The following is a 26591-nucleotide window of genomic DNA, read 5'->3' on the forward strand; positions in this document are numbered from 1 at the left end:
CAAAGCAGGAACCTCTTAGCAGCCAGCTTCATCTAATACAGCTAGTGCTTTAATTAGAATCTAAGAAAGTGATGGATGCTTTAAAAAAAATAATTCGGAGAAATGTGGATCAATAAATTCACACACATTGCCTTTTTTTCCCTGGTATATAATCTTTTTTAATGTCTCTCACGCTTTGCTGAAGCTTTGGGAAGCCTTGATTTATGATTGCTGGGATATGAGTTCACGCAACAAACAACTGAAAGCCAGGGAGTGTTGTCCAGATGCGAATGAACAAGCGAGCAGACCAAGAGCTCAGCCGATAAATTGGTGGGAGGAAGTAGTCATGTAAATGACTAAAGAAATTGTTCTTAACAGCCATTTTGCACTCACGCCTGAATAGTTTGGGGGCCAGATTAAAAACTTTGTGGATGGCACAACAGGAAGCATTCCTATGATGACTAAATGAGGCTGCTCACATAATGAGCCGGCCCAGCTGTTGGGTACCTCTCGCATACTGTTTGCTGGAGATTGAGGAGGAAGTGTAGTGATGGATCTGAACCCCTGCTCCTGCGGTGGAGGCCTGGCACAGGGTGAGCCTGGCTGCACAACAACATATTGAGGCTTCATGGAAGCACTTAACCCGCTGTGATTCAGAGGCCTTCATTCAGACGTCCACCAGCTCTGCAGACCTGCATCAGATTAGAGAGCTAAGATGTGATTTCCTCTCAAACCAGGCAGCCTGGGGTTTACCGGTTCACCAGGTTGAGGGAAAAGGAAAACAGGGTCACGTTCTCAAAGAGATGAAGCGGACTGACAGGGAACAGGATACGGTTTGTGTCTTATCATGTAGCGTTAGCAGAGAAGCACACAGACTTCCAGCTTGATACCTCTGTTGCCCGAGCATATTAAATTTTCCTTCTGGGCAAAGGCTCAGAGTGTCAAGAAATCATTTTCACACAGATGTACTTTACACCCAACTGTAAGAACATAGGTCAGCTGAACAGTTCTATTTGAAACAGACTCATACTGTGAACATATCACTGGCTCCATCTCCGTGTTAGACACTCTAGGTCTCTTGAAATATATTCTCCCGTCACAGCTGTATTCAAAACTGACAGGACTGTATTGTTTGCAGGGTACTTGGCCTGTTATGTGTAACAGGAGTGCAAAAAAACACTTTTGCTTTTTGTAAGAAGCCCAGAGATCCTTCTGACAAATGTACCCATTCATTTCTTTAACAATCACAATCATGTCTTAAAGCTACCAACAGTGCCACAGCACCCAAGAGTAAACAATTGAGGTCAACACTCTCAAAATGTGAAAAAAAAATCGAATTTAAAATGTAAACATTAATACTGTGAGAAGTTGCAATCAACCAGAGATTATAATCTACAGGGAATGTGCTGATTATATTACTAATTTAAACATTTTTTCCCCTGACATGTTGAGGAATAAAAAGCTGAGAGTTTAATCATTTTATAAGTTAAACAAGTCAGGATGAATTTATGGTGCTGGAGTATTTATGCAAATTAGAATCCAGAAAGGGTGAGCAAGACCCCAACATGGAAAGGACAGGTCTTGTCTCAATATATAATACCCTGTATGTTACATGCACTCATGCTAACTAGCTCTCAACTAAAGCTATAATCAAGTTGACACAAAGTATTGCTTTAAAGAGGATTTTGTTGGTTTTAAAGGATTTACACATGCAGCTTAAAATATAGTCCCTTCAATTCCACAGTTCGCAATGGATTCTCATCAGCCTCCTCACGAGACGATTTAACATATAACTGAACATTTCAATTTACTGTCAATTCACAGGGAAACACTTGTCTGTTTGTTTTTTATTTATTAAACCGGACATCTGCATTGTAACTTAAGTTAGACAAGGTGAACAGAACTTCTGCAGGAATATATATACAGTTGTTCTCATACATTTACATACCCTGGCAGAATTTGTGATTTTTTTTGGCCATTTTTCAGAGAATATGAAAGAAAGGAGAAAAACTTTTTTTTCACTCATGGTTAGCAGTTGGGTGAAGCAAATTATTATCAAACAACTTTGTTTACTCTTTTTATATCATCATGACAACAGAAACTACCCAAGAAGTTATAAATTCTGCCAGGGTATGTAAACTTATGAGCACAACTGTACGTTGTTTCTGTCCTCATTCAGCTCTCTTTCTTCTCAAGGCTTTGCAGTTCACACACCTTTAGACATGAACAAATAAAATGCTGTAATTTTGAACATTTTTGCTATTACATTATTGCTTATGGTTTAAGTCACTTTATAGCAATCAGCAGCTTGGAGATGTAATCACTTTTTGCCACAGTGTCAATAGGCAGAGGTGTAAGATTCAGTTGCCACTTTGCTATTGAGGATTAGTTACAGTTTTTATGGAGTATTGACCCATTAAAACCTGATAATCAACTCATCTGGGCGATGAGTAATACAAGCTGGTCCTTTTTATTTCTGGGAATGCAGGAAAAAATAATGAAGTGACTACCTCAGAGTCATTAAAGTTGTATACAACGCACTCATTTCCTTTCTTTTTCTTACTTTAGCCTTGTGCTGTTTCAGCATCTTTATAAATGTGAGGGTATTCAGCGTAATTGGAAGTTTAACAGAATATTAAGTAGGTCTGACAAAGTAAGATCTCTGTCAGGAGCTTAAGTAAAGGGAGCAGCTAATTTTAAACATTAGATCAATACGCACAGTTTCATCCAGTTTAATGTGTTAGGTATAAATATAGCGGAGGCTTTTACGCTTTTCAAAACAAAGTCAGTAATCAGCACAGACGAGGACATTACTTTTTTAAATGTAGATGAGTATTGACTAACTAACTCCGGGGAGATGAGGGAGGGATTTGGGGAGTTCACTTCAGTGAGGAGACACATGAGTGAAAGGCTTTTAAAAAGAACAGTGACAGTGTGACAGATTGTTTAACCTCACAACCAATCCCGACCATTTATAACGGCTAATTAGAGTGCAACACAAAGCGTCCAGTGCCACAGCCATTAGTAACCATTAAGCCATTAATTATAAACTCATTCAAGAAATCCGAACCCGCCATGAAAAAGACAGACTGAGGGTTACGCAATGAAAATCCTAAACATGATCTGTGTTCTGAGCCGGCGCCGGGACTGGTGTTACTGGCAGTGAATGCAGGATCCAGTTTGACGGGCCCATGAGCTACGGCGTCCTCTGACACCCGGGCTTCAATCTGTCCAGCACCTTTCACCCACACATGCCTCCATTCTCACTCTCTCTGTCTCTCTTTTACCCCCTTCTGCCAATACGCTCCTCTCATTCCAGCAGTACAAAAGGGTGTCAGAGACCTCAACGTGCTCTGGGACTCCATTTCATATCAGTGCTAATGGGAGATGATAGAAAGCAATTCAACTCAGACAGAAATGACAGTTCAGGCATGTTTAATGGATCCTTTCCTTCTGTTAGACTATTGGATAAATACAGCAGAATCCAGTTTGATGATTGGCCTGTTCTTTTAAATCATCATCCATCATTGTTTTAACTTTATTAATAAAGATATTATACGCTTTTTATTTCCTTAACACGCCAAAATAAAAAAAAGAATGGTTTTCCTTTTTTTGCTTTAACCTTATTTCTTTGGTAATTTCACAGGATGAAAACAGTCCAGACCGAAGGAAGAAATGTCACTCACTTGCTCAAAATTCAACATGACTTGAGATTGTATTTCACTGTTGGCCAATTGTTGCTGCTGGTAATGGAAAAATTGGCTTTTGTTGGATATTGCAACAGGTCTTGAAACAGGCCCTTAACTCTTACAAAAAGTCCTGACATTTACCATTTCTGCTTTGGAAAGAAAAAATATCCACTGCTAAAGCACAGTATTGATCCAGTGGCTGAGTTCAAACAATCTGAAGGTGTTAATTTATTTTCTGTGAGGATGTTTTCAGTGGTCAGACAATATTTCATGCATATGTTTTTACCTAGCAACATTAATATTAACCTAAATGCAACTTTATGTGAACTTTGGTTATAAACTGGTTGTCATTCTCAATTTTTCTAACTTGTTTTTCACTTCTGCGGGACAGCCTGATGAACACAGAAGTCGCAGTCAAAGTGTTCCTGTATCATAAAGACGTTTAAGGTAAAGAATTAAAAGCCACATTTTAGAAAACCGTTCAATGTCCACATAAGGCAAGAGTTGACACAGCTGTCTAAAGGCTCACACATACTGTAGCGTACACTGTGCGACTCTATAACCCTGACATGACAACAAATAAACACTGCAGAAGTACCGCAGAGTTGCCAAGCCAAATACCTTGATGCCAGAAGCAATGTAGTTTCCAGACAGAAAACATGCCAGCAAAATTAAACAATAGGTCAACATGGCGTTATGAGCAACACCAGCCCAAGGACTCAGGAGCAGGGCACAGGGGAATAGAGCGCATTTATGCAACCCTCTTGAAGGGGAACCAGACCACAAAGCCTTTTGGGTTAAAAAAAAAAAAAAAAGCTGCTGCCCAAGAAATGTGGTGCAACCAAATGCCACAGTGCCCATGGATTTGTTCACTCGTCAGCATGCCAAGGTTGTGTTCTTTTCTGCTCTCTGCGGGTTTCAGGGTCCACTTTCCAGTTCTGTGGATACGGCTGGTTGCAATATATCAGACCGCGCGAGACATTCAGTGTGTCAGCTCCAATAATGGCTCAGGCATTCTCAGCCAGCACATCACTGTTCATTCACATTACAATAAATCAATTCACCACATTTCAGTGTATACTTCTGCATTCATATTCAGTAATCCAGCCCATACCAGCATGTCTGTGCCCACTGTCCTTTAGGAAAACACATTTGTTAAAGTACGGATCCACTCCCCATTCTTGGGCACTATTATCGACTTACCAACAGCAAAAATGCAAATGTCCCACTATTCACTAGTACTCTGTTAAAAGTTCTTATACTCATAGAATATTTCCTTCAAATTCCCCTCGGAAAAATGTTTATGTTAGCTATAATTTGAGTCCAAGCCTGGTACAGGCTAGCCTCAAACAATTTGCCTGCTAGGTTGCAGGTACATACAATACATAATTTCCCCTGTCTACATACTATACGTACCTCTTGGATAAACTTGAAATCATGCATGACCTTATCTTAATTTCCAGGCTTAATGCCCTCCAAAATTAAATTGGCATACTGGTGGTACTAATGTTTTATTTGGTTTACCTCTAATAAGGATTCAGTGCAGTCTAAATGACAGCTGCTACATGAAACAGTATGAAAGATCTATGTTATGAGAAGCTGGAAGAACAGAAGAAAAACAAAGGGATATTCTCTGACTTAAAGGCTTCTTACGTCTACTGTGATTCTGCCCAAATAACTAAACCAATCTGGTTCTAAATCCTGCATAAATCTTTTTACATCGATGTTGAACTAATCTAAAGCTGAACAGTCATGATGTGAAACAGATGTGTGTAAAAGTGAACGAAAAGCAAAAGGGCTTCTTTCTGGAGACAGTTAGAGATCATTGGGGTGTAAAACTCTACGGGGGAGGTAAATCCAAGCTCAAATATCAGAGTCACACAATCATAAAACAGTGTACAAAAAACTGAATCACACTTTGTCCTCATTTGTCCCAGTGCAGAAGACTGTCGGTCCTCTCTCTCCTATTATCAATCATTAAATTAGATGTGGTTGGTAGAGGCTCACTGTTTGATAAATGTACCGTTAAACACCACAATCCACGCCTCCATATTCTACTCGGATCTTTCCATTTGGATCTCTCTTCACCCTCTGACTCTCTGGTGGTCATTTGAAAACACACACTGAGCGTCCTGACAGTATAAACACACACACGTCTTGGCTTGGAAAGCTCAACCAATTGTAACCAACACTTTGAGTTGTGTGCGCAACAGCTTTGCTCACGCTTCAAAAATGCTCTCAAGTCCGCATTCAGTGCATACCACATCACTTGTCGTGCATAATGCCTTGTGATGAATTCTGGGCCAAAAAAAATGCAGTTTCTTTGGGATGACATCAGTGGAGCTGAATTGCCTGTCTGGCTCCGTTTCTTCCAACCTTCACTTCGTTTCTCAAACATTCAAATTAAAGCCGGCACTCTTACCACAGAACACGGCAGTGCATAATTTAAACTTGACACCCTGAATGTAAACACGTCTTTCGCTACATCATTTATCCATACTTCTCTCAGTGTTTGTTTTGCACGGTAGCAACTCAGTTCCTCATATGTATTAGCTGCAGGTCTAGCTCTGTCTGCTGTGTGGGTCTGGCAGAGTGAGGGATACTGTGGTCCTGGGGCTATGACGCAGCCCTGAGGCAGAAGTGGTCCCAGTGTGTACAAATGTCCTTTTTGTTTGCTTATATGGTGGGTGCTGTGAAGGCGGTCAGAGGTAAATGTCGCTCTGGGCTCGGATCTGTGCAGTGCCCTCTGCCACACTGATGAGTCAGCAAAAAGAAAAATCTCTCAGAGATTTACCTTTGTTCCACACATACAACAAACTAAACAGTTTGGTTTGTATGTTTGCAGAGCTGCTGCTGTGGCACAAGTCGTAACTGGGCACAAAACGAGGCCAGTGTGCTAATGTAAGGAGTGGGAGAGGATGTAGCCTCAGACAAGAAAGAACCGGTTATGCCTGCCTTGTAAAAATGCCACAAACAAACATTTCAGTACGCCTCCAAAATGCACATGATCCATGAAGGAGTACAGCGAAAAGTACAACTGTTCATCTTGAAGGACCAGGGGAAATTTTTACAAGTCTGCAAAATATTCTAAAAAATGCCCATGAACTCAGAAGCAGATCCTGCAGCCCTTAACCATGAAGCCTCCTTCCCTTAGTTGTATAAACTGACTTTGCATCCCTGAAACAGCCCCCTGATGAAGATGGAGACCCTAAAAACACACCCAGGCTTCATCCATCTGATGTATTAGTAAACTGATCTGGCTCAGTAGAGAGGTTAAACTGATTAAGCTTTTGGATGGGACACAATTATGACACAATCTCTGTGCAATGCATAACCAGCCACAGTCCTGGGTCTTCGGGTTTCCGATACCAAAGCGTGATAAAATGTTGAGGAAATTGGGAAACTCAAAATATTGCATTCCAGACAAATGCAATTAGAGTGTATCACATGTAGTAAATCCTGAATGCTTTGATACCTGGTGATGAGGTTGAAAGGAAGGTAGCTGTGGAGGTTTGACCTTTCGGAGCAAGAGTTCAGCAGTGTACAATATTGTCATGACAATATTCCTTTGCTCATGTTGTTCAGGTTAAACCTGTATTTCCACGACTGGAAGTAGAAAGGTAGAACGTAGAAAGGTTTCCATAATTTACACAAATACAAGTTTGTTATTTGCTTCATCTGTGAGACTAAAAGTTAATTTGACAACTTTGGTATATTTCTGTACTGTACTGTAATGTACTGAACATCTGTTTGACTAGACATCTGGACACAACTGTTAACATGGTGACCCAGCAATTAATTTTTGTCCTCTGTGGAGGACATGCATTTTAGCTATCTAAGTTAAGCACCATATATGCAGTCTGTAAAAACCCCACTGTCCGGTGAAGAGGACATCCGGGGGACATCTTTCTAATGATGTCTCACTTGCGGAGGTGTGGCCAACACATCAACTTTCTTTTCAAAATGGCTGCAAAATCAATTTTCACATTTTATGGCACCAAAAGAGGTGAGGGATCTTTTTTTTTTTTTTGCAGATATCATGTTTCTCTTGCAAATACTCAATTTGATTCTTCAATGTAAGAGTCAGTAAGATTTCACAAATGTACAGTAATTTTAACCCTTTCAAAACACAACTTTTATTCGGTGTCCTTTGTAGTGGACAGCAGGACTAAATACATCAGGTGACTTTCAAGGGATGAGTATGCATTTTAAAATGATATGTTAATGTTCTGATGTGTTCCCACTATATAAGTGTTTTAATGTTCATGAAATGACACAAAATCTTAACAGAAAAAGACAAATTCATGATATAATATAATTACATTCTGTGACTTATCAAGAACTAATGTCTGCTACAAGGCACAGATGATACAAATTAAATTAACAACATTATTGATTTTTTTTTCTGTAATATGTTTCTTTCAACCCCAATACTTATATTATATAGAAACACTTCACACTTTTTTTCTTCTGTGTTTCAGGAGGTTTAATACCTCATGTGAAAAAGAAAAGTGAAACTATACAACCCTAGCTCTCAAAGAGACCATATCTAAAAATATTTCTGACATAGGATGAAATAAGAGTTTTAAAAGACACCAGTTTGAGATTCATAAAGAGTTCTTTTAGTTACAAATCATGTAAAACTACCACAGAGGTAAAAAAAAAAGAGAGGGACAATATAGACTAAAAAAGAGCCCCTTCCTTTAATGTTCAGCATTCAAGTTATCAGAATTTGACTTTTGAAAGTTAAAAGCAAGTATTGAGTTTTGAGGATTTTGAGTAACTTTCAGTTATCTAACCTTTTATGAAATATAGACCACAGAATGCTCCTCAAGTGTATAATATGATACTTTTATCAGTACGAAATGTTGACAACTATGACAAACAAGCAGACTGTTACATTACTTGTTACTTGAAACCAAGAGTTTCAGTGTCTGACTACACAAACACATCTAGGAGGGACTCTTCAGCATTTATTGTGGTTGCGTATCCTCAGTAAGTGTTGAGTGAATCAAAGACTGTCCTGTATTCAAATCTGAATGATAGATAGTGGCAGAGAGAGGGTGGATGGGGTGGTGTTGGCAGGGTTTGACAGTATTGGACAACATTTCTGCAAAAGATCGACTGGAAAATCAGTTTTTTTTTTGGTCTGACAAGAAGTTGGCCCGGCTCACTCAAATAAGCAAAGTCCATCAATTCAAAGCTTTCATTGGCATGCCAAAACATCAGCATCAGTCCCAGAGCCTTCAGAGCCAGCAATTTCATCATACCAACATCACGTGTGGATGGTATTGTGTTACTATTAGAATGAAGAAGGGACTGCCAAACAGCATAGAAGACATCACAGGGAGACGGAGGATAACCACAGGATGGGAATATGGATATGTAGAAAGTTATTAGACTATCTAACCACATAATGAACTCATTTGGCTGGGGAATGACTGACAGAATGATTTAATGGAAAACAGAGGCACAGTATCTTCATATAAAGTTGCTATAAAATGATCTTCACCAGGTGCTTATTTGGGCCTGATTAGGTCTGTGTATTTGTGCCAACTTAGCAGACTTCAGGAGATCTGTCTCAGAAGCATGCAGTTACTCCTGACATGCTAAATCAATACCCTTTCTAGCCTATTGACCCTGATCTCTTTAAATGAGCCATGGCCAGGCCTCTCCTCTCCCAGTGCACCACAGTGAACGTGAGTGTGTGCAGCCTGATCAACTAGTTGGCTTTGCTGATCTGTAGTATTTTGTATTGGTAATAAAGTTTCCATGCATGCCTGAGTTATCTGGGTCAGTCTGCTGTTACATTGTGAATGCAAATTACTGATTTATACATGATTATTTTAAACTAAGCCATGACGTACTACTTTGAAGAATGAGAAAACTCCAAAATTTTGTTTTCTCAGTCGCTGAAAAGCCAACACATTCATGGCTGAGCGTCTTTCTCTAAGTGCTCACACTGCGCTGAAGGATCTTGTAAAAGAAAACAAAGACTACATCAGGTACCATTACTTTTGGTTCCAGGTGGTTCAGAAGCTGGACTCTGAGATTCTGGCCTCTAAATTGTCCAGACAGGCCAGAGTTTCAGAGTCTCATACGGGTACAAACACATTAATATCAACGTCACTCGCCGCCCGCACCCAGTGCCCAGACAGCTCCAGTTTCAGGCGGCATTCAGAGGAAAAGTCCGGTCATGTGCTGAACCTCAGTTTTAATTAGCTAATGGCGCTCCCTGTTTCATCTCCTGTGTCCGAGCTGATTGCTCACAAAAGACTCCATTTACCCCCGAAAACACAGACGCCACCTTGGCACAAGCTCACGCTCTATGTCTCAACATCTGCAGTCGAGGAATTTAGCAATTCTCCAAAAACCAATCTGGCAAATCTAAATCTTTGTTGGTTTCATACGAATGAAAAAAGGAAATTCCATGATCTATACTTTTTTTTCCAGCCAGTTTGACATCCAACTTTCCTTCAACAAGTGGTTTGACTGAGTGAGTCAATGAGGTGTGTGTGTGTGTTTTTAAGTTTGCCTGTGTGTGCACATGTACATTGGAAGGGATCCAATTAAGCAGCTAATACCGGCTGTGTTTTATCATTGTGAAAGAGGCAGGCAGCTTTCTGTCACACATTTGGCTCTAACATTTGAGTTAACAAATATCTATCAGTTATGGAGGAATTTTCATTGGATTGGAATTATTTGACAATCACATCACCTTGATGGTAAGAAGCCTTGGGGAACATTCAAATGTATTCAATTGAATTTCTAAAGGACTTAATGAAGACATTAATCTCCATTCTTAAAGCTCCTTCGAGCTTATAAAACAGAACTAAATTACAAGTGAAGTTTTTTTATGACCAAAAGAAGCAAACAAAACCATCAACAAGAAAAGTGATTATTTTTATGTTGCTATGCTACTTTCTAAAACCATCGGCAGGGGGTAGGTATAAAAACAAGTCTTTAACTGCACACTGCTGATACAGCCTTTTTTCACATGTTCCACAGCAAAGATTCTTGATAAGTGGTAAATATGAAATTTAACGGAGAGCAGAATTAAACATTTTCTCAACGAAAACTAAACCTACATGCGCAAGACAAAATTAGCAAGGAGTGCTTTGTCCAGAGGGGGCACCAAAATCAACACAAACAAAAAGCTCTTTAAGTGGAGCTTCCATGAGATATAAATCAACATCACAAAGATTTCCTGACTTTACCTTCAATTAATCAAAATGTCTTTATAACTTGGTCTTTTTGTGCATCAAAACTTGTTAAAACTTTTGTGGTTGTATAAACCACTATTCATACATTTTTTTCCCCCAATAGATTCCCATGATTTTTCAAAAGTTTACATGTAAAAGTAAGAATAAAATCCATGTCACAGTAAATCTAAACTAAAATTTGTGACATGTTATGTGTTCTGATTAAAATAACAATTGTTTTAAGTAACGCTGACCCACCAGTGAGATGTTTTCCAGAGTTTACTCTATTATAAAGGTATTTTTGAAACAAATTCTCATGATTTACATATGGCTTAAACTGGCTTACTCCAGTCTGACCACAACTCCACTGTCCATTCAATTAAAACTTTTTAAATTATGTTTTATTTACTGTTTGTTATTTAAACTCTGTTTGTTTTTAATGTTGTAAGGTGACCTTGAGTGCCAAGAAAGGCGCTTTTAAATAAAATGCATTATTATTATTTTATTATATGAACCCTGTTACATTTCTGTATATACTGCATCTTTTACAAGATTATTTGAAATCCCTCACATAAAGAAAGTTGTGTAACAAAGCACCGAGTAAGGCTTCATGTGTTGAGCCACTGACTCAATCATCTTTCCCACTCAGCACTAAAGCAAGCATAGATCCACATAGATACAACTAAAACAGCAATGCCAAAGAAACCACATACAGCGCAAAGGCCTGCACTCCTGCCTGAAGTCACTATTGCGTGTAACTGCTGTGCTCTCTCCACAAAAAGCGCCTGCATGGTTCAGGAGGATATTTTCTGACCTCTATATAGTTCACAGTCCATTTTTGAGACGTTTCAAATCCGCTGTGCCGGCCTCTGTCAAAGCAGAACAATATCAAAGTCTGGGACCATGTCAGGGCTACTCCTGCTGGATATATTTTTAATATTTATGCAGACACAGGAAAAAAAATGTAATAAACTAAAACAACAAGTGAATTAGGCATGAAACACAACAGGATATTGCAGAGAGATTATGTTGTTTCCTTTTGGCCCATGCCCTTCAGTGTTTGCCTGCCCTACACAACAGCCCAGGGCGGCCTTTAATTGGCGAGGAGAGGGAACCAAAGTGAAAGGTAGCAGAAGTTTTTAAGAGCTACAAACTCAGCCATAGAGGGAGCTGACTTTACTAATGCAGAATTTCTTAAAATATTATCCAGTTACAGAATGTGACAGGTCCATGCAGGGGTTTGGGGGGTACAACCAACGTGTTGTGATAATGACTTTTTCCTGCCAAGACGCAGTGTGAAGCAAATGTTGTGCAGCTGTGAGACGCGATACAGTATATATATATATATATAGATATATATATATATATATATATACATGTATAAAGAAAGAAGGAGGGAGAGGAGAGAAATGTGTTATGTTTGGATATGTGGAGAGCCCTGTTTCATGAGCGCCTGCTGGAATCTGCCGCTGGAAAGATAATAAAAGGATTAGCTCTGGTGTTTCTAGAGCATTTGGTCAAAAAAACAGAATGTCTCATCTTTTTCCTCTACATGAATTGCTCGAATTCTTGAATGCCTTTGTCTATTGCCACAAACACAAGAGGAATCAAAGCCAGTGGCCAAGAGGCACACAAGCTCAGACAGAAAAAAGAGAGAATCTAGGATGGGTATAACTGAAACACATGAGAGCACAGGCTTTTTATAACGCACAGAGACTCTGGGTTTCCTAAAAGTACATGGTACATACTTAAATCGGTAAAGACTATATGAAAACATAAACACAGTTACAAATACACACAGAAAGTGTGTTTATTTTCTCTCACCCTCCCAGTTTATCTGCTGCAGTCCCACATCAACATACGTTCAATCCCTGCTGATTACATGTGTTGATTTAAGCTTGAAAACATTTCACTATGTTCTGTCGGAAAAGCCAGAGTGTTACAGTTCAACATACTGTACAGGGAATCAATACTTCCTATTGTGAAAGCCAATGGAAACAATGTCTCCTTTTTTATATATTACAACATGGTTTTGTATATGCGTGTTCATGTGTGTGTTTGTGTGTGTGTGTGTGCTTGAAGGGTGATGGAGGGGTTAGTGTGTAGCTGTAGTTTCTCTGTGCCTCATGTCCGCAGACAGAGTCCAGTGGCTCGTCCACACTGAGCTGAATTGTTCCAGTGCTCACATATGGTAAACATCTCCAACAACGCACATAAACACACACTCCTCCCAGTGACATATTCATGCATGCACATACACTGCATACACAAACTACCATTCACTCAGTGTCTATTTGCTTCAGACCTCGCTACATTAAACACATTAAACAGCACAGAGCGCCAGAGAGGCACAAGAATAAAAAGACAAATACAATTCTAAAAAGCATTTCCAGAGCAGAGTTAACAGTTTGGAAACTAAAATTCAACAAATTACCTCCATTTTTTTAGTTTCTGCTGAGCCAAGAAGGCAGAAACACAAAGTGACGCAAAGCAGCAAAAACAGTTGAGTTTTTGTCTTTCAGCTCAGATGTGCACTAACAAGTACCAGAATCAGTCAGGATAAACATGAATTTCTAATCCAACCCCACAGAAACCTGCCATGATAAACAACTTTCTATTAACAGACCCTCATCTCAGCTAATTCTACAAGCCACTGTTATTTAGAAAAATAAACAAGCCCTGGTTTTGTTTTTATTTCAGAATAAAAAGGCCTTGAGATAAAACAGGTGCTGCAGCAATATTGCAGACTCAGTGCTTCAATAATTAGGGTTTGGATGAGTTCCTGAACTTGAAGAGGAACACTTCTGACAGGGGCTTTAAGAGAAGCCGTGAATTAAGCAAGACGAGCGAATGTTACCGTCGAATCCCTCAGCTTCTGCGGACTACTGCATTTCTCCCCGTGTTTGGCTTGGAGATGAAGCACTTAATACTTGTGGGACAGCTCAACATTTAAAGCTCCCATTTGAAAGGATCGAGTGTTGGGTATTGTTTGGTTATGTTAACCATATGTGTTGGCTTTTCATGATCTGAATCCCTTCTCCAAAAACAGAGTGCTTGTGAAAATAAACATGGCTTCTCCCTACACAAATTGTGGACTAATTGTGTATTTGGACTGAATCGTTCTTGAGTTTGGAGAGCTTTTTCCATTCGCTAACGGACGCAGGGAAGTGACAGCTTGACATTGATTAGTGTGTTGACTTGTGGAATTGGAAACTTACCTGTAAAATACACAATCACAAATCTATTTATGCTGACAGGGAAGTAAAGCTCTCACCACATCTCCAGAAGAAAGTTCTTTCTTTTTTTACATTTCCACTAAAAATACAGAAAACAATAATAACTGTTTCTCAACCAAAACAAAATAAAAGTGTGTGTTGAAAAGTAATCAGCAGTGAAGCAAGTCAAGTCTTGTTTTCTAGACAAAATGGACGTGAACCTTGTTGAGAAAAAGTCATCTAGAGGAGCTTTGAGAAGTATGTGCTACAGTTACATTTTAAATAGTTGACAAACGGATGCAGCTACCTTATCTATCCAAAAAGAAGTTAGTTCAAGTGTGTCAGCTGAGTATGACGTTTTTTAAACTCTATTGGATGTACACATCATTTACCGCTCTTGTCTAGATCAGTGTTTGGTATGTGATGTTACAGAGTTGTGTTGACTCACCATACACTTGTTTGGTTTCTCTCCAGAGTGAACCCTCATGTGAATGAGTAGCTTGTAGCGGGCGTTGAAGGGCTTGTAGCGGCGAATGCAGCCGGCCCAGAAACAGGTGAAGTCCTCACCTTTGCGCTGGTCGATGTGAACCTTCTCAATGTGCCTCACCAGCTCCTCCTGCTGCTCGTACGCAGCACTGCAGTCAATCCAACGACACACCTGCTTATCAGCTAACATTCCTCCTCCGACTTCTTCCCTCTCTGTTGCTGAGTGAGAGCCAGGAGGGCCTCCGGAGGTCTGTTTGAGTCCCAGGGAAGAGGTCTGAGGAGCTGTTTGCTGGCCCTGGTGGTGCAGCGGCCCCCCAGGACTGGGCCCCACGTACTGGTGCAAGTGGTAGGGTGGAGGCATGGCAGGGCGAGATGTGTGATGAGGGTGACGAAGGTGCCCGGAGCGCCCACTCAGGTGATGGTGGTGATGAAAGTGGTGCTGAAAGAGTTCATCTTCACTTGGGGAAAAATCATCCAGGGGCTCCTGCTTGAGGGCAGCTACTGATCTTTGGCCCCCATCCAGGAGAGCCCCAGATTCAGGCCCTGAATGCAGCATCCCAGACATCAGGGCCCCACTCATCATCAGCCCTAACCCGTCCTGGCCTCCCCCTTCTCCTCCCACTCCTCCCCCAGCTGTTCCTCCAGCCCCCCGCCCCTGTAGCATGGAGCCCTGCTCCTCGCACAGCCCCTGGCCCTGCTCCGGCTCTGCTGATGACACTGACGAGGAGGATGATGAGGATGAGGAAGTGGAGGAGAGGGAGAGCAGGCAGGTGGCAGGTGAGGAAAGCTGACAGCTCTCTTGCAAAGAGGCCTGCAGGGGGCTGCCGTGTGGTGGGGGCCTCTGGGGGGCTTCCCTCGAGCAGGAGTTAGAGGGTGGGGATGTCGAAGAGGAGGAGGAAGAGGAAGAAAAGCCGGCACTGCTGGCTTGGCTTGGCGAGAGGTTTGTGCGGAACCCGTTGACGCAGGCGACCATCGACATCTGTGAAGAGGAGCAGATGATGGCGGTGATGTTGATCTCTTCGGATACTGCGCCAGTATTTGATGGGGAACCCGTTGCTGCAGCGGTGGACTGCGAGGCCAGAGACAGGCAGCGTCTCTTCAGACTGCTAGCACTGAGCAGCCGCGCTGAATGACGGGAGCCAGTTGGGGACAAAGCCAGCGGGGAGGAGCCATCTTCATTATTAAAGGCTTGTACTGCGTCCCTTGACACAGCACCACCTACACCGCTCACTGCACATACGCCACTACCGTTGTTGCTAACTTGCGGTCCTCCAATAACCTCAGCCCTTGTGACCCCTAAAACTTGGCCCACCCTGCAGTTCTGAAACCCCGACTGAGTTGCGCTGTTGACCCCGGACCCTGTATTGGAGATCTTGTAGCCCATTGGGTTCTCTTGTTTGATTGGGTAGGGGAGAGAGGAGTGAGCACCAGTGGCACTGCTGCAGCCCAGGCCCGGTGAGGCCCCTGGCAGGGTCCTTTGGAAGGCAGGGGAGGATCTGTAAGGAGACAGAGACAGACGGGAATATGAGCACTATTAGCTTGCAGGATGATGACAGATTGTGGCTGGTTGATCCTTCCCACCAGCAGCACTGTTAGAGCTTAGCCCCCTGCTAACCCTTCTCCCTCTATTAGGCAAAATATGTCATCATTAAGGAGTCTACTGACCTCTATTTGAAAAAAGTCTTTATCATAAAGTAACTTAGAGTGTAAACAATAATACTGTGTAGGCCAAGTTATGGATTTAGGGGCATGTGGTGATGTTGGACACTAGGTACAATCCAATGCCGACGATCCAAAGTGTTTTTATGAATAAATGAAACAGGATCTGGCGGTAGTGGGAGGATATGAATGGGCATTTATGACTAAGAATAGAGAGAAGGGGGAGGGATGGCTGCTTAGACCGAGAGGCCACTGGCTAGTGTGTCCATCTGACAGGCTTTGATGACACAAAGGGGTTAAACCCAACCCAACATTGGGAATAAATAGGGAGTCACCTGTTTTGGTGGCATAATTGCAGCCTAGGAAGGGTCAGCGTTTACAATACTGTGTATTATGGTGGGAATCTTTGCCCCGCTGAATAGGGAGCCCAGGTCAGATTTCTCCATGCGTTGCTGTGATCTCCTTCATAATCATTCCTGTCAGTTGGCTCATTATGGATTTTGTCCAAAGCCCCTGAGTGATGTGAGAAGAGCTTTCTTTTCTCCGGGCTGTCTCATAAAGGAATCGTCTTTGTCCTTCCCCCTGAGCACGCTGAGGGAATAGCAGAGCTAATGCTACCTAGGATTTTAGAGATCCATGGGCAGGCCTTGTCGTCGTTGTTGTTAATAAAGACTTGACTCCCTCTTTCGTTCTCTTCAGGAGGGACATTTCCTGTTAGGCTGAAGTAAAAACATTGAGAGACGATACGAGAGGGGTGAATTTCTGTCCAAGAGAACTTTTAGTTTGATAGGTAAGAAAGAAAGAGGAGGGAAGACCCCATAACATAGTTCACTATGAAATTCTTTGGACTAACAGTAGTCAAAGATTGCACAACAGAAGAATCGCATTAGTGAAACATAAATGTTGTACTTTGGACCCCTTTGTGTGTTTTCATGAGAAAGAAAAAAAGCTTTCCAGCTACACATGTGTGCATGTGCTTTATGAAAGCACAGATAATGAAAAACACATTGTACCTGCATATTGTTAGTAATAGAACACCATCAGGAAGCATTTAAAACTGGAACAGGAACAGGATTAAGTGAAAGCTGCAGTGATAGCGACAGTTTACCTGGTGTCCTGGTGAGGGCCGTCCTGCAGATGGAGGTCGGGCGTCGGTCTGTCACAGTGGAGGCTCTGGGTATAAACCCCCCCTGAATGACCCCCCACCAGCAGTGGCAAGCTCTGCCCACATCGCATGAGGGAGGCCTGAGTGTCACCCAACTCTGTGTCTGCACCCTTCTCTGAGCAGTAGGCACCGTTCACTGAAACAAGAACAGGAGAAATATCACTGAACCGGTTTAATTGTTGGTTGAAGAAAGTATCACAGCACTGTGAGCAAAGCAGCAACTCTAACTCAGCCTCACATTTAAAAACCTACCCAGCAGATTGGACTTAGTGGTCTACTGACTGTCCTGGAGGAACAATCAGTTTATAGTGGGATGGCTGCCATCAGTGACATGTTGAAATCCTATCAGATTATTAATAATCTCTTGAGGAATAATTATTGGCTGTCACAACTGCAGATTCTGGTGATATATACAAAGATCTTTGGCAGAGCCCAAGTAATGACAGTAAGAATAATGCTAGGGAGATTTATTTCCAAATATTATTGCTGGAGTAATTGAAGAATTGTATTCCAAATGGCGACACGTCCTCTTTGGAAAAATAAACTCACTCAAATAAATGTGTCCGGAAGATCCGGCCAATATAAGTAATAATAATAAAATTGTCACTGCTGTTTCAATTAAGAGTTGAAATTACAAACTGTTCAGGAAAATAACCACCAGTTGTTCTAGTGTGATGCAATAGAAAAAATAGAGATAATTACTTCATTTATTTGTTATTGCATTAATTAATTAGTGAATAATTATTCGGGGAAAAAGGGTCATTAAAGTTGGCAGTTAGTGTCAGTGATATAACCTCTGGGTGCTAAGGCAGGAGAAGTTAGACTTGCAGTCTAACATGTGTTTTACTTTTTGTTCTAAAAGTTTCTCCAAAGTGGTGCAAGCCTTATTCAGTTATAATAATACAAGCTATTGTGAAGGTATAGCAAATGAAAATATATTAATTTAACATGATTTTAATTTTTTTTGCAATTATCTTTTATAGGAACACTGTAGTCAGTGTTCCTCATCTTTAATATAGCGGATGGTTGCTGTTTCTGTTATACAACAATAGTTTTTACTCCTTGTATTTATCAAACAACATTTGCTTTTCATTTTATAATTTTTATCCTCCAAACTTGAATATTTAATAAGAAAAATAAAACCCCTTTAAAAACATCACTAAAACATATCAAAACAAGAGAAGAAGAGATGAAAGTGGACAAGGGGAGGGCTTTGCTGTATTAGGAAATATTTTTGAAGGGTAAGCCGATATCACCACACATTCATGTGTAGGCGGCCGCTTGTCCCCTGTTCCAACTTTCCTAACTCAATTTCTCAAATTCAATTTTCTCCTAATGATGTTATTGACAATGTTATCACACACCATGAGCTATTATTAATACAGTCACCTAAACAGCCTGTATGTAAGAGACTTATAAATGAACAAATGAAGATGATATAAGGGGTCAAAATTAACTGCTTTTGAAAATAATGAGAGAGCTCAATGAGGATTTGGGCAGCAGATGAAATAAGAAAAAAGACAAACAAAGGGGAAAGATATGACAACAGGGGTAACAGATGTAGAGGGAGAGCAAACAGAAGAGGGGAGGAGAAGGTTACAAGGACAAACAAAAGACGAGAGAAAACAAGAGAACTTTGTGAGCCATGTTATCCACAGTTTTAGTAACATCTCTTGACATATCCCTCCTACAGCTTATGAACATCAGTCTCTTTTGCATTTGTCTTGTCACGGGTCACAGCGGAAACACAAACGGCAAAGCGAGCAATGCAAACAGTCCAGTATCACCAGGGGAGCAAAGGAACAACGCTGGTTTCACTCAGAGCCACTAACAGGAGGCAAGTTGTCTCTCAGCTCTGGTCTGTTTTCAAGCAATACAAATCACTCTGTTTACCAAATTCTTATTTCTTTCTTACTGCTTGTTGGCTCAAGGTATACAACTGTGCCTGTATTAAAGTTTCAAGGCCCGATGACGTGACGCCAAGTGTTTCCCTGCCTCGAGTCAGGAGTAATTCAATCAGGATGGTCAGAAGTGACATGACTCAATATGAAGATGACTAACATCATCAGAGATCGCTTAATTAGGCCTTGACTGTCCTCAAGCATGCACACAATAACACAAACAAGGATATAAAAATACTGCCATCATAAAGCACTGGATGGGCTGGCAGTGGGTCAATGAAGCCTTGACTGGATGCACATGCTCGCTCTCACACATGCATCATAGTCACCAGTGAATGAGACACAGACACACACCAATCAGTCATGTCCTGTGTACCCCTTTTGTACATGATAAAGAATACATTCAGCAAAAATAAAAAAAATCTATATGAAGGTCTGGCTGCACTGGCTCCTTGTTAGGAGGCAGACTTTTATTTACTTACGTTTTGAATTGTTGTTTCCCTTTTCACTGTATGTCTATAGTACATGAGTGACAGGATAAGTGGAAACATTTAAAAGACTAAAAATGGTAGAGACAAAAATGTCATAAAGCTTTATTGTAAGAAATCACTGTCAGTGAGTATCCAAATCAAATTTCGGTGACATTCTGACTTTGATTTCCAGAGATACTTGAGATTTAGCAGATAGTGTCCCTTTTGTGGAGACCCTGATTTTCAATATTTTCCGTTTTAGGTAAGATACCATTAAAAATGAATACTTGTTTATACCTGGACAGAGTCTTGAATGTTTATCTATTGCACGATAGAATAGTTCAGATTCAAAACACATTTTTTCAATTTGTTTGCTTTAAAGCTCCTGTGAGGAACTTCTGATCTATGGTGATGTTGGTGCCCCCTGTGGACGAAGCAGCACATCTTATCTCTGTACTGATTGTGTAATTCTGTAATTTTTCCTGTCAAAAAATCTAATCCTCCTTTCTTTGAACAGCTAAAGACTGTGATTATTTTTAGTGACACCTATCCCGTGGCAGCAGTTACAGGAATTAAAAAAGGAAAAATATATCAGTTCTGTTTATCGCTGACGGTTTTGTTGCTTTTGTAGCTCATAAAAAGGCATCAGTTCACTGTACATTTCAGTCTGTTTCATGACCAGCCAAAAACTCCTCACAGGAGCTTTAAACTATTTTATTTAATAAAATTCTTCTTCAGTTTAAATCAGGGGTTCCTAAACTTATATACCCCCAAAATACACTGTAGGTGCTACAGACTTGTGACCCCCACTGTTCCTCAAAGTGATTAAATGTAGCTTTATATTTCATTTAGCTGGTTGCAGAAAATTTGCCACCTACATGGCCTTTACCGATACTAGTGATGCTTTTGTAATTGTTAACTAACACTAACCTTAGGAGTCATCTAGCAACAAACAAAGGCAGAAAACTAATGAAAAAATTAGTATTTGTAATTACTATCAATTTTCGATATATATTTACAGTAATGGACAAAATATTACATTTTAGATTACTTAAAAAAAAAAAATCTTGCGACCCCTCCATTAGTATCTCGCAATCCCCCAGAAGGTCCCGACCCCCATTTTGGGAACCCCTTGGTTTAATTGGCATGAAGATTTGTGAAATTTCTCTTTGGTAAACATGAAAAGAGATTTAAAGAAACCTCATATACATGATACTCATATACAGCAGGCAAACAAGTCGGATTTGAAATTGAATCATGACTAAGCATACATTTAACAACACCCTACCCAACCCTCATCATCACTAATACTAAATGTTTTGACATAATCAAGTTTGGGAATGCTGCATTGTACAAACTTGCTGTTTAGCTAAACTACATCTACAGTATAAAATACATCCAACCTGCAATAACTGATTTCTTTTCCGTTTACACACAGCTGAAATAAGCTTGTAAACACAACATTGTGTGGAGAGGGTGAAACAAAATTGTAAAGTTGTGGTCATTTATATATAATGATCACTCAATAGAGCAGTAGAGTCAGGTGATATTGGCCTGCAGGTTTGTCACTATGACACTCCTTTCTACGTGCTGATATGTGATTCAGTAAAAGCATGAAAATATGAAGCACTAGCTCATCTTATACTGTTCCAAAATTACACCCCAAGAAAAAAGATACTAACTACATTTTGTTACATTTGATTAAGAGTAGCAAAAATGTGATGAAAGGTTTTATAGATTTTCAGTTTAGCTCTCGCTTCCACTTGGAGCCTTAAAATCCAGGTCAGGGGGTTTCTTATAGAAGGGAACGCCCCCCCCCCCCCCCCCCCAACAAGCATCTAGAGTTTTATTCATATCTGGGAGTTTTTCTGTGTCATAAAAGTATTCCTATGTAATGCTGTAGATCACGTATTCAAGAACAAACAAGGCTCAGTACTTCCAGAACAGGCTACAAAGGTACAGACCTGCTGAGCCTGTGCTCCTGTGTCCAACACTTATGACAAGTTCTATATCATTTTAGAAAAAGCACAAGTGGATTAAAGTGTCCCTATCCAGAGAGACTCCTTCTCTGCGTCTCCAGTTCACCAAACTCTGAGTGTTAAATGAGTGTTATAAGTCTTGATCCCTCGGCTACAGAAAGTTTGCACTCGGGTGATTTAGAGCTTTGCTACATTAACAGAATCAGTCATGCTCTGGTCAGGGAAACAGGCTCCTCAACATATGGCGGCTTGGATCAGACCCAGCAGTAAATTCAGTTTATATTGAATGTGCCATGGTAATTCAGCGGAGAACATTTCATTGTGTGTTAGAGTTTAGTTTGATCAGGAGGTGGGAGCCAGAGAGAGCAACAGGGACTGAGGTGAAATGTAAGACATGCAGCAGCAGGGACAGCAGAATAGTGAGAGAGAGAGAGAGAGAGAGAGAGAGAGAGAGAGAGAGAGAGAGAGAGAGAGAGAGAGAGAGAGAGAGAGAGAGAGAGAGTGTGTGTGTGTGTGTGTGTGTGTGTGTGTGTGTGTGTGTGTGTGTGTGTGTGTGAGAGAGAGAGAGAGAGAGAGAGAGAGAGAGAGAGAGAGAGAGAGAGAGAGAGAGAGAGAGAGAGAGAGAGAGAGAGAGTGTGTGTCCAGATTAAAGAGGGAATAAAAGTAAGATGAAGACAGAAAAGGAGATGACCATTCTGCTTTTGAAGGTGTTGAGTTTATGGGTGGTCTGCTGCGCTAGGCATCTTTCTGCACATTCCTTTGGCTCTCAATCTGAATTTTTTCCTTGATATGTCATGGGGAGAACTTGCTACATTTAAAAATATGTCTCTGTGTAATAGGCTGATATATTTGACAGAAATTAAAGGTACCTTGTGGTTATATACCACCTATACAATGAAAACATGCTTACACGAGTGGATCCTTTTTCTTTTATTCAATACACATATTTTTGGCAAATTGAGAATAATTTTTAAGCATTTTTTAAGCAATAACCTAGCACTGCACAATGGTGTATGATAAAAAAATAGTAGTGTTCTTGCTGAGGCAGGCAGGAAGGAAACTGCAATCAAGTAAAAAATTGATTTAAACAATAATTTTGAGTTTGAAAGTATCCCAAATAAATATCTTAGCGCATGATAAAAGAGGATATAATGGGATTCACCAAACTTTCTAGACCCCAGATTCCCAAGAAGGAAACACTAGATGTCAATCAAACAACAATTTAACAGGAAACTCTTGATCTTCCCTGTAGGCACAGTATATATTAAAAAAATCCTTACATTTACGGTTGATTGCAGCAGATGGAAATTGAGTTTAGTATTGTTTCCAGTTCCAGTGAGCACCTTAGAACGAGCAGGGTGGGATGCTGCTCTGATAAAAACAGTTGCAAGCATTCAGGGCCGATTAGGAGTGACGCCGTTAGGGCGTGAGATCAGGTAAGCAGGGGCAGAAACAGAGACAGAGAAAGAAAGAGGCAGGACAGTGCCAAAGCACCGGGGGCAAATGTTGTTCTCAGCACAGAGACCATGTACAGATGTGCTGGCTCATCCTCACAGAGAGCCACTGATGTCAGCATTGCTGAGTAAAGACGCAGGCACAAAGAAGGATTCCATTGTTATCCGCCCTTTAAAAACACCACCCTTAAAACAATCACTATGAAGAAGGACCGTAGGGAGAAAACAATTCCTGCTGTTGATAACATGGTACCTAATAATACTGGGTTACAGCTAAAGTGGTGTCATCCGCTCCATAAATGTCATCACATGGTATCTATTCACCTCTCTTCCTCCTGTATAATTAAAGTTGCCCGTTCCTTTCAGTGGGCTGCACAACGGGATGACTGTAAACTGAGGCGCTCACTGAGACATATTAGAGGAGAAGTTAAATTAAAGGAGCAGTTCGCCTGCTTTTATGCTCTACTTCACTTTAATACAGAAATGAATGCTTCCTACATGAGTGTAATTATGAAGGGATGAACATGGTTACTCGAGAACTTGTTTTGGGACATGTGTGATTATTTTTTGGCTGAGGTTATGGAGGGGAACAAGGTTCCAATCGCCCCATAATACCATCGCTCTGATGTCATCCATTTGTCATGCTCCTTTCTTAACTAAATCCTCTGGGAAAATGGCGCACAGAGCTGTAAAACCTCGATGCATCACGGTCATGAGTGGAAAGTGAATTCTAATCCGTCTCCTGCTGATTAATGCAGCCACTGTGACCATGGGGGCTGAATGTAAGACAATGGACAGGAACAATGAAGGAACACAGGCTCCGTCATTCTGATAATTAGGGTAGTACTCACTCCTTAGTGGAAGGCTGCGGTTGCTGTGACCGTGATTACAATGATTGTTGAACATGCTTCACATACTGCATGAATTTCACATTGGGGAGCATGGCCAGTGAGGGCGCGCTGTAATTATACACCTTTACAGGCTGCCTGCGAGGCTGATGATCAGAGTCATGTTCAAGTTCAGCAGTGTTGTGCCTTGGCTAAAACTCTCCCCTGACCTCAGTGACTAATAAATGACTAATAAAGCACAGCAGACACATGTCTCCAATCTAGCAGCACGCAGCCTCTCTTAAATTACAGCCATTATCCAAGATATGTAGTTATGACTATATTATCATACAAAGAATTCCTCTTTATACAGTACAGGAAAGATCAAGCCTCATCATCTCGTAGTTTAAAGTCTGTGTTGCTGTCTTGCTCAATGAATCTGTCTCTTTCTCGCCCTCTCTGGCATCATTATTTCTCCACAGACAATACCACTCTTCCATCTGATCAGCAGATGGTCTGGACAGCATTATTATGTGTAATTGGTGGTAATCTGGGGCGATTTTTTATTTCGGTGACACTTCATTTTCTATAATTCTCGCCTCTCCCTTTTAAGTCACCTTAGCGCTGTGTTAAGTGCCAGAGTGAGGCTGTGTTTGTGCCAGCGTTTAATGCGTTCAAGTCTTCAGAGACATGCAGGCCTCAATGAAAAGCAGATGTGCAGATGGATGGATGGTTTAAGGAGAGGAAAGGGGGGGCGATCAGAGGTGTACTGTACTTAAAGACGGAGAAGCGGGGGGAGGCGGGATGTCAGGAGTGTGATGCAAACATCTGAACCCAAGGTACAACAAGCTGCCAAAACCGCAAGACAGATGCCTCTGGAAATGTGATGTGACACCTCAACTGGCCCCACTTTGGCTCCATAAATCATAACATTCAGCACTTAAACACTTAATAATGATCATTTTATTCCTGTCTGCCCCCACCTGCTGCCATCGTGCTCCCCTCCTTCTCCTTCCTGTCTTTCAACACAAGACGAGTCAACAGATACAAGTGTGCGACAGAAGGCCTCGGGACTTTGTAGAGGGATGCTCATGCTCTGGTTTGTGGGTCTTGTCCGCTGCAGATGTTGTGTATTAAGGTCTAAAGCCTGCCCGGCTTCTCCGAATCTCATAACTCATGTCTATATTTGTGTCTGCGGCGTAGTCCCGGAACTTATTTGTTTGCTTAGTAATGGATGTATGATTGAAAAACCTGAGGGCACAAGTAAATGAAAAATAACATTGTCTATGGAGAAAGCTCCTCTTAAAGCAGGTGCGGAGTGAAGGGAAGAAGGAAAACTCGATTAAATTACTGCAGGAGCACAGAAATGTCAGTGTTTTTGTAAGAGGATTACCAGTACCAGCAGACATGAGAACTTTCATGGGGATAAGAATCAATTTGTACTCGCTGATTTTACCTGCTTTCAACCAGGTATTTACGTTCCTGCTTATTTTCTCATGGTCAGCTTGGTCACACGATAACTTCAGAGCTGTCAAAGTGAAGAAGGGAGACTTGTGTTGCTTCAGAGGCATGCAGCTGCAAGCCTCTACAAATTTTCAGCACAGCATTACAATATTATGCTTCAGCTCCAAACAGTAATAGAGTTAAAGAAATTATATTCCCATCTGAAAAAGAGCTGCAAACCCAGTGGTCAGAGGAAACCTCTTGGAGGATACATCTGGTTGTTAGAACTAAATGGTCACAAAGTTTGAAGTCATGTTGCTGAACACAGCGGTCGGTACATGATTAGCTGCCTTTAAAAGAAAAGGGCACATGTTGTGGGAAGCAGGCGTCCTCACAATACCAGGCTCTTCAAGTGGAGCAGTGCTAACCGCAGTCATGAATACAAACAAATAGTTGGCAGCCAACAACCCTCCCATCCCCTACAACCCCACTAACCTACCCCACCCACCCCATCACCCCATCCCAGTGCCAGGCTCAGTGCCCGCCAAGGCCCAAAAACACCAACCGCTCCACCACATGGATTAAAATAAAGGCCATAAGGCAAAAGCTACACATGTGGGAAAATACTGTGGGATTATGTGACTCCACAAAAACAAACAAACACACTATTTTTCTCACACAAATACACACACTCTCAAAGGAATACACACACACACGCACGCATGCGCGCACACACACACACACACACACACACACACACACACACACACACACACACACACACACACACTGAACTCTGAGATAGATACACTGCATGACATTGTGCTGATCACTTCTCACTCCCTCCTTCTGATCCAAGCAACCAATCATCTCCTCTGCTGTCCTCCCAGATTAACATAATTAATCCTTACACTTGTGCATTACACCACCTGGTGGCAGCACCCTGTCACTGGCTGTGTCATCCAGCCCATACATTACAGAAGCAAACCAATCAACAGGTGAGCAATATAGAAATAAAGGTCTAACAGCTTCAGATAAGACATGCTGTTGAATTTATGAGTAGTGCAGCCCTTTATCTGTTTTTAGGCAAATGCTTCAAAGTGACTGAAAAACATTACTCAC

General features: G+C 41.1%; 1 protein-coding gene across 2 annotated transcripts in view; it reads right to left on the reverse strand.

The window, feature by feature from the left end:
• The window catches only part of LOC117830838 (zinc finger protein GLIS1), an 81680-nt gene that overhangs the window by 33728 nt on the left and 21361 nt on the right, over window positions 1-26591 (reverse strand). For both annotated transcript variants that reach the window (XM_034709142.1, XM_034709135.1), the window contains exons 3-4: window positions 17339-17531; window positions 14534-16067 (exon numbers count right to left, since the gene is read on the reverse strand). In XM_034709142.1, coding sequence (XP_034565033.1) covers window positions 14534-16067; window positions 17339-17531 — 1727 coding nt within the window. The remainder of the gene's footprint in view (window positions 1-14533; window positions 16068-17338; window positions 17532-26591) is intronic.

Source organism: Notolabrus celidotus, chromosome 2 (assembly GCF_009762535.1).
Source record: "Notolabrus celidotus isolate fNotCel1 chromosome 2, fNotCel1.pri, whole genome shotgun sequence".
Taxonomy (NCBI): Eukaryota; Metazoa; Chordata; class Actinopteri; order Labriformes; family Labridae; genus Notolabrus; species Notolabrus celidotus.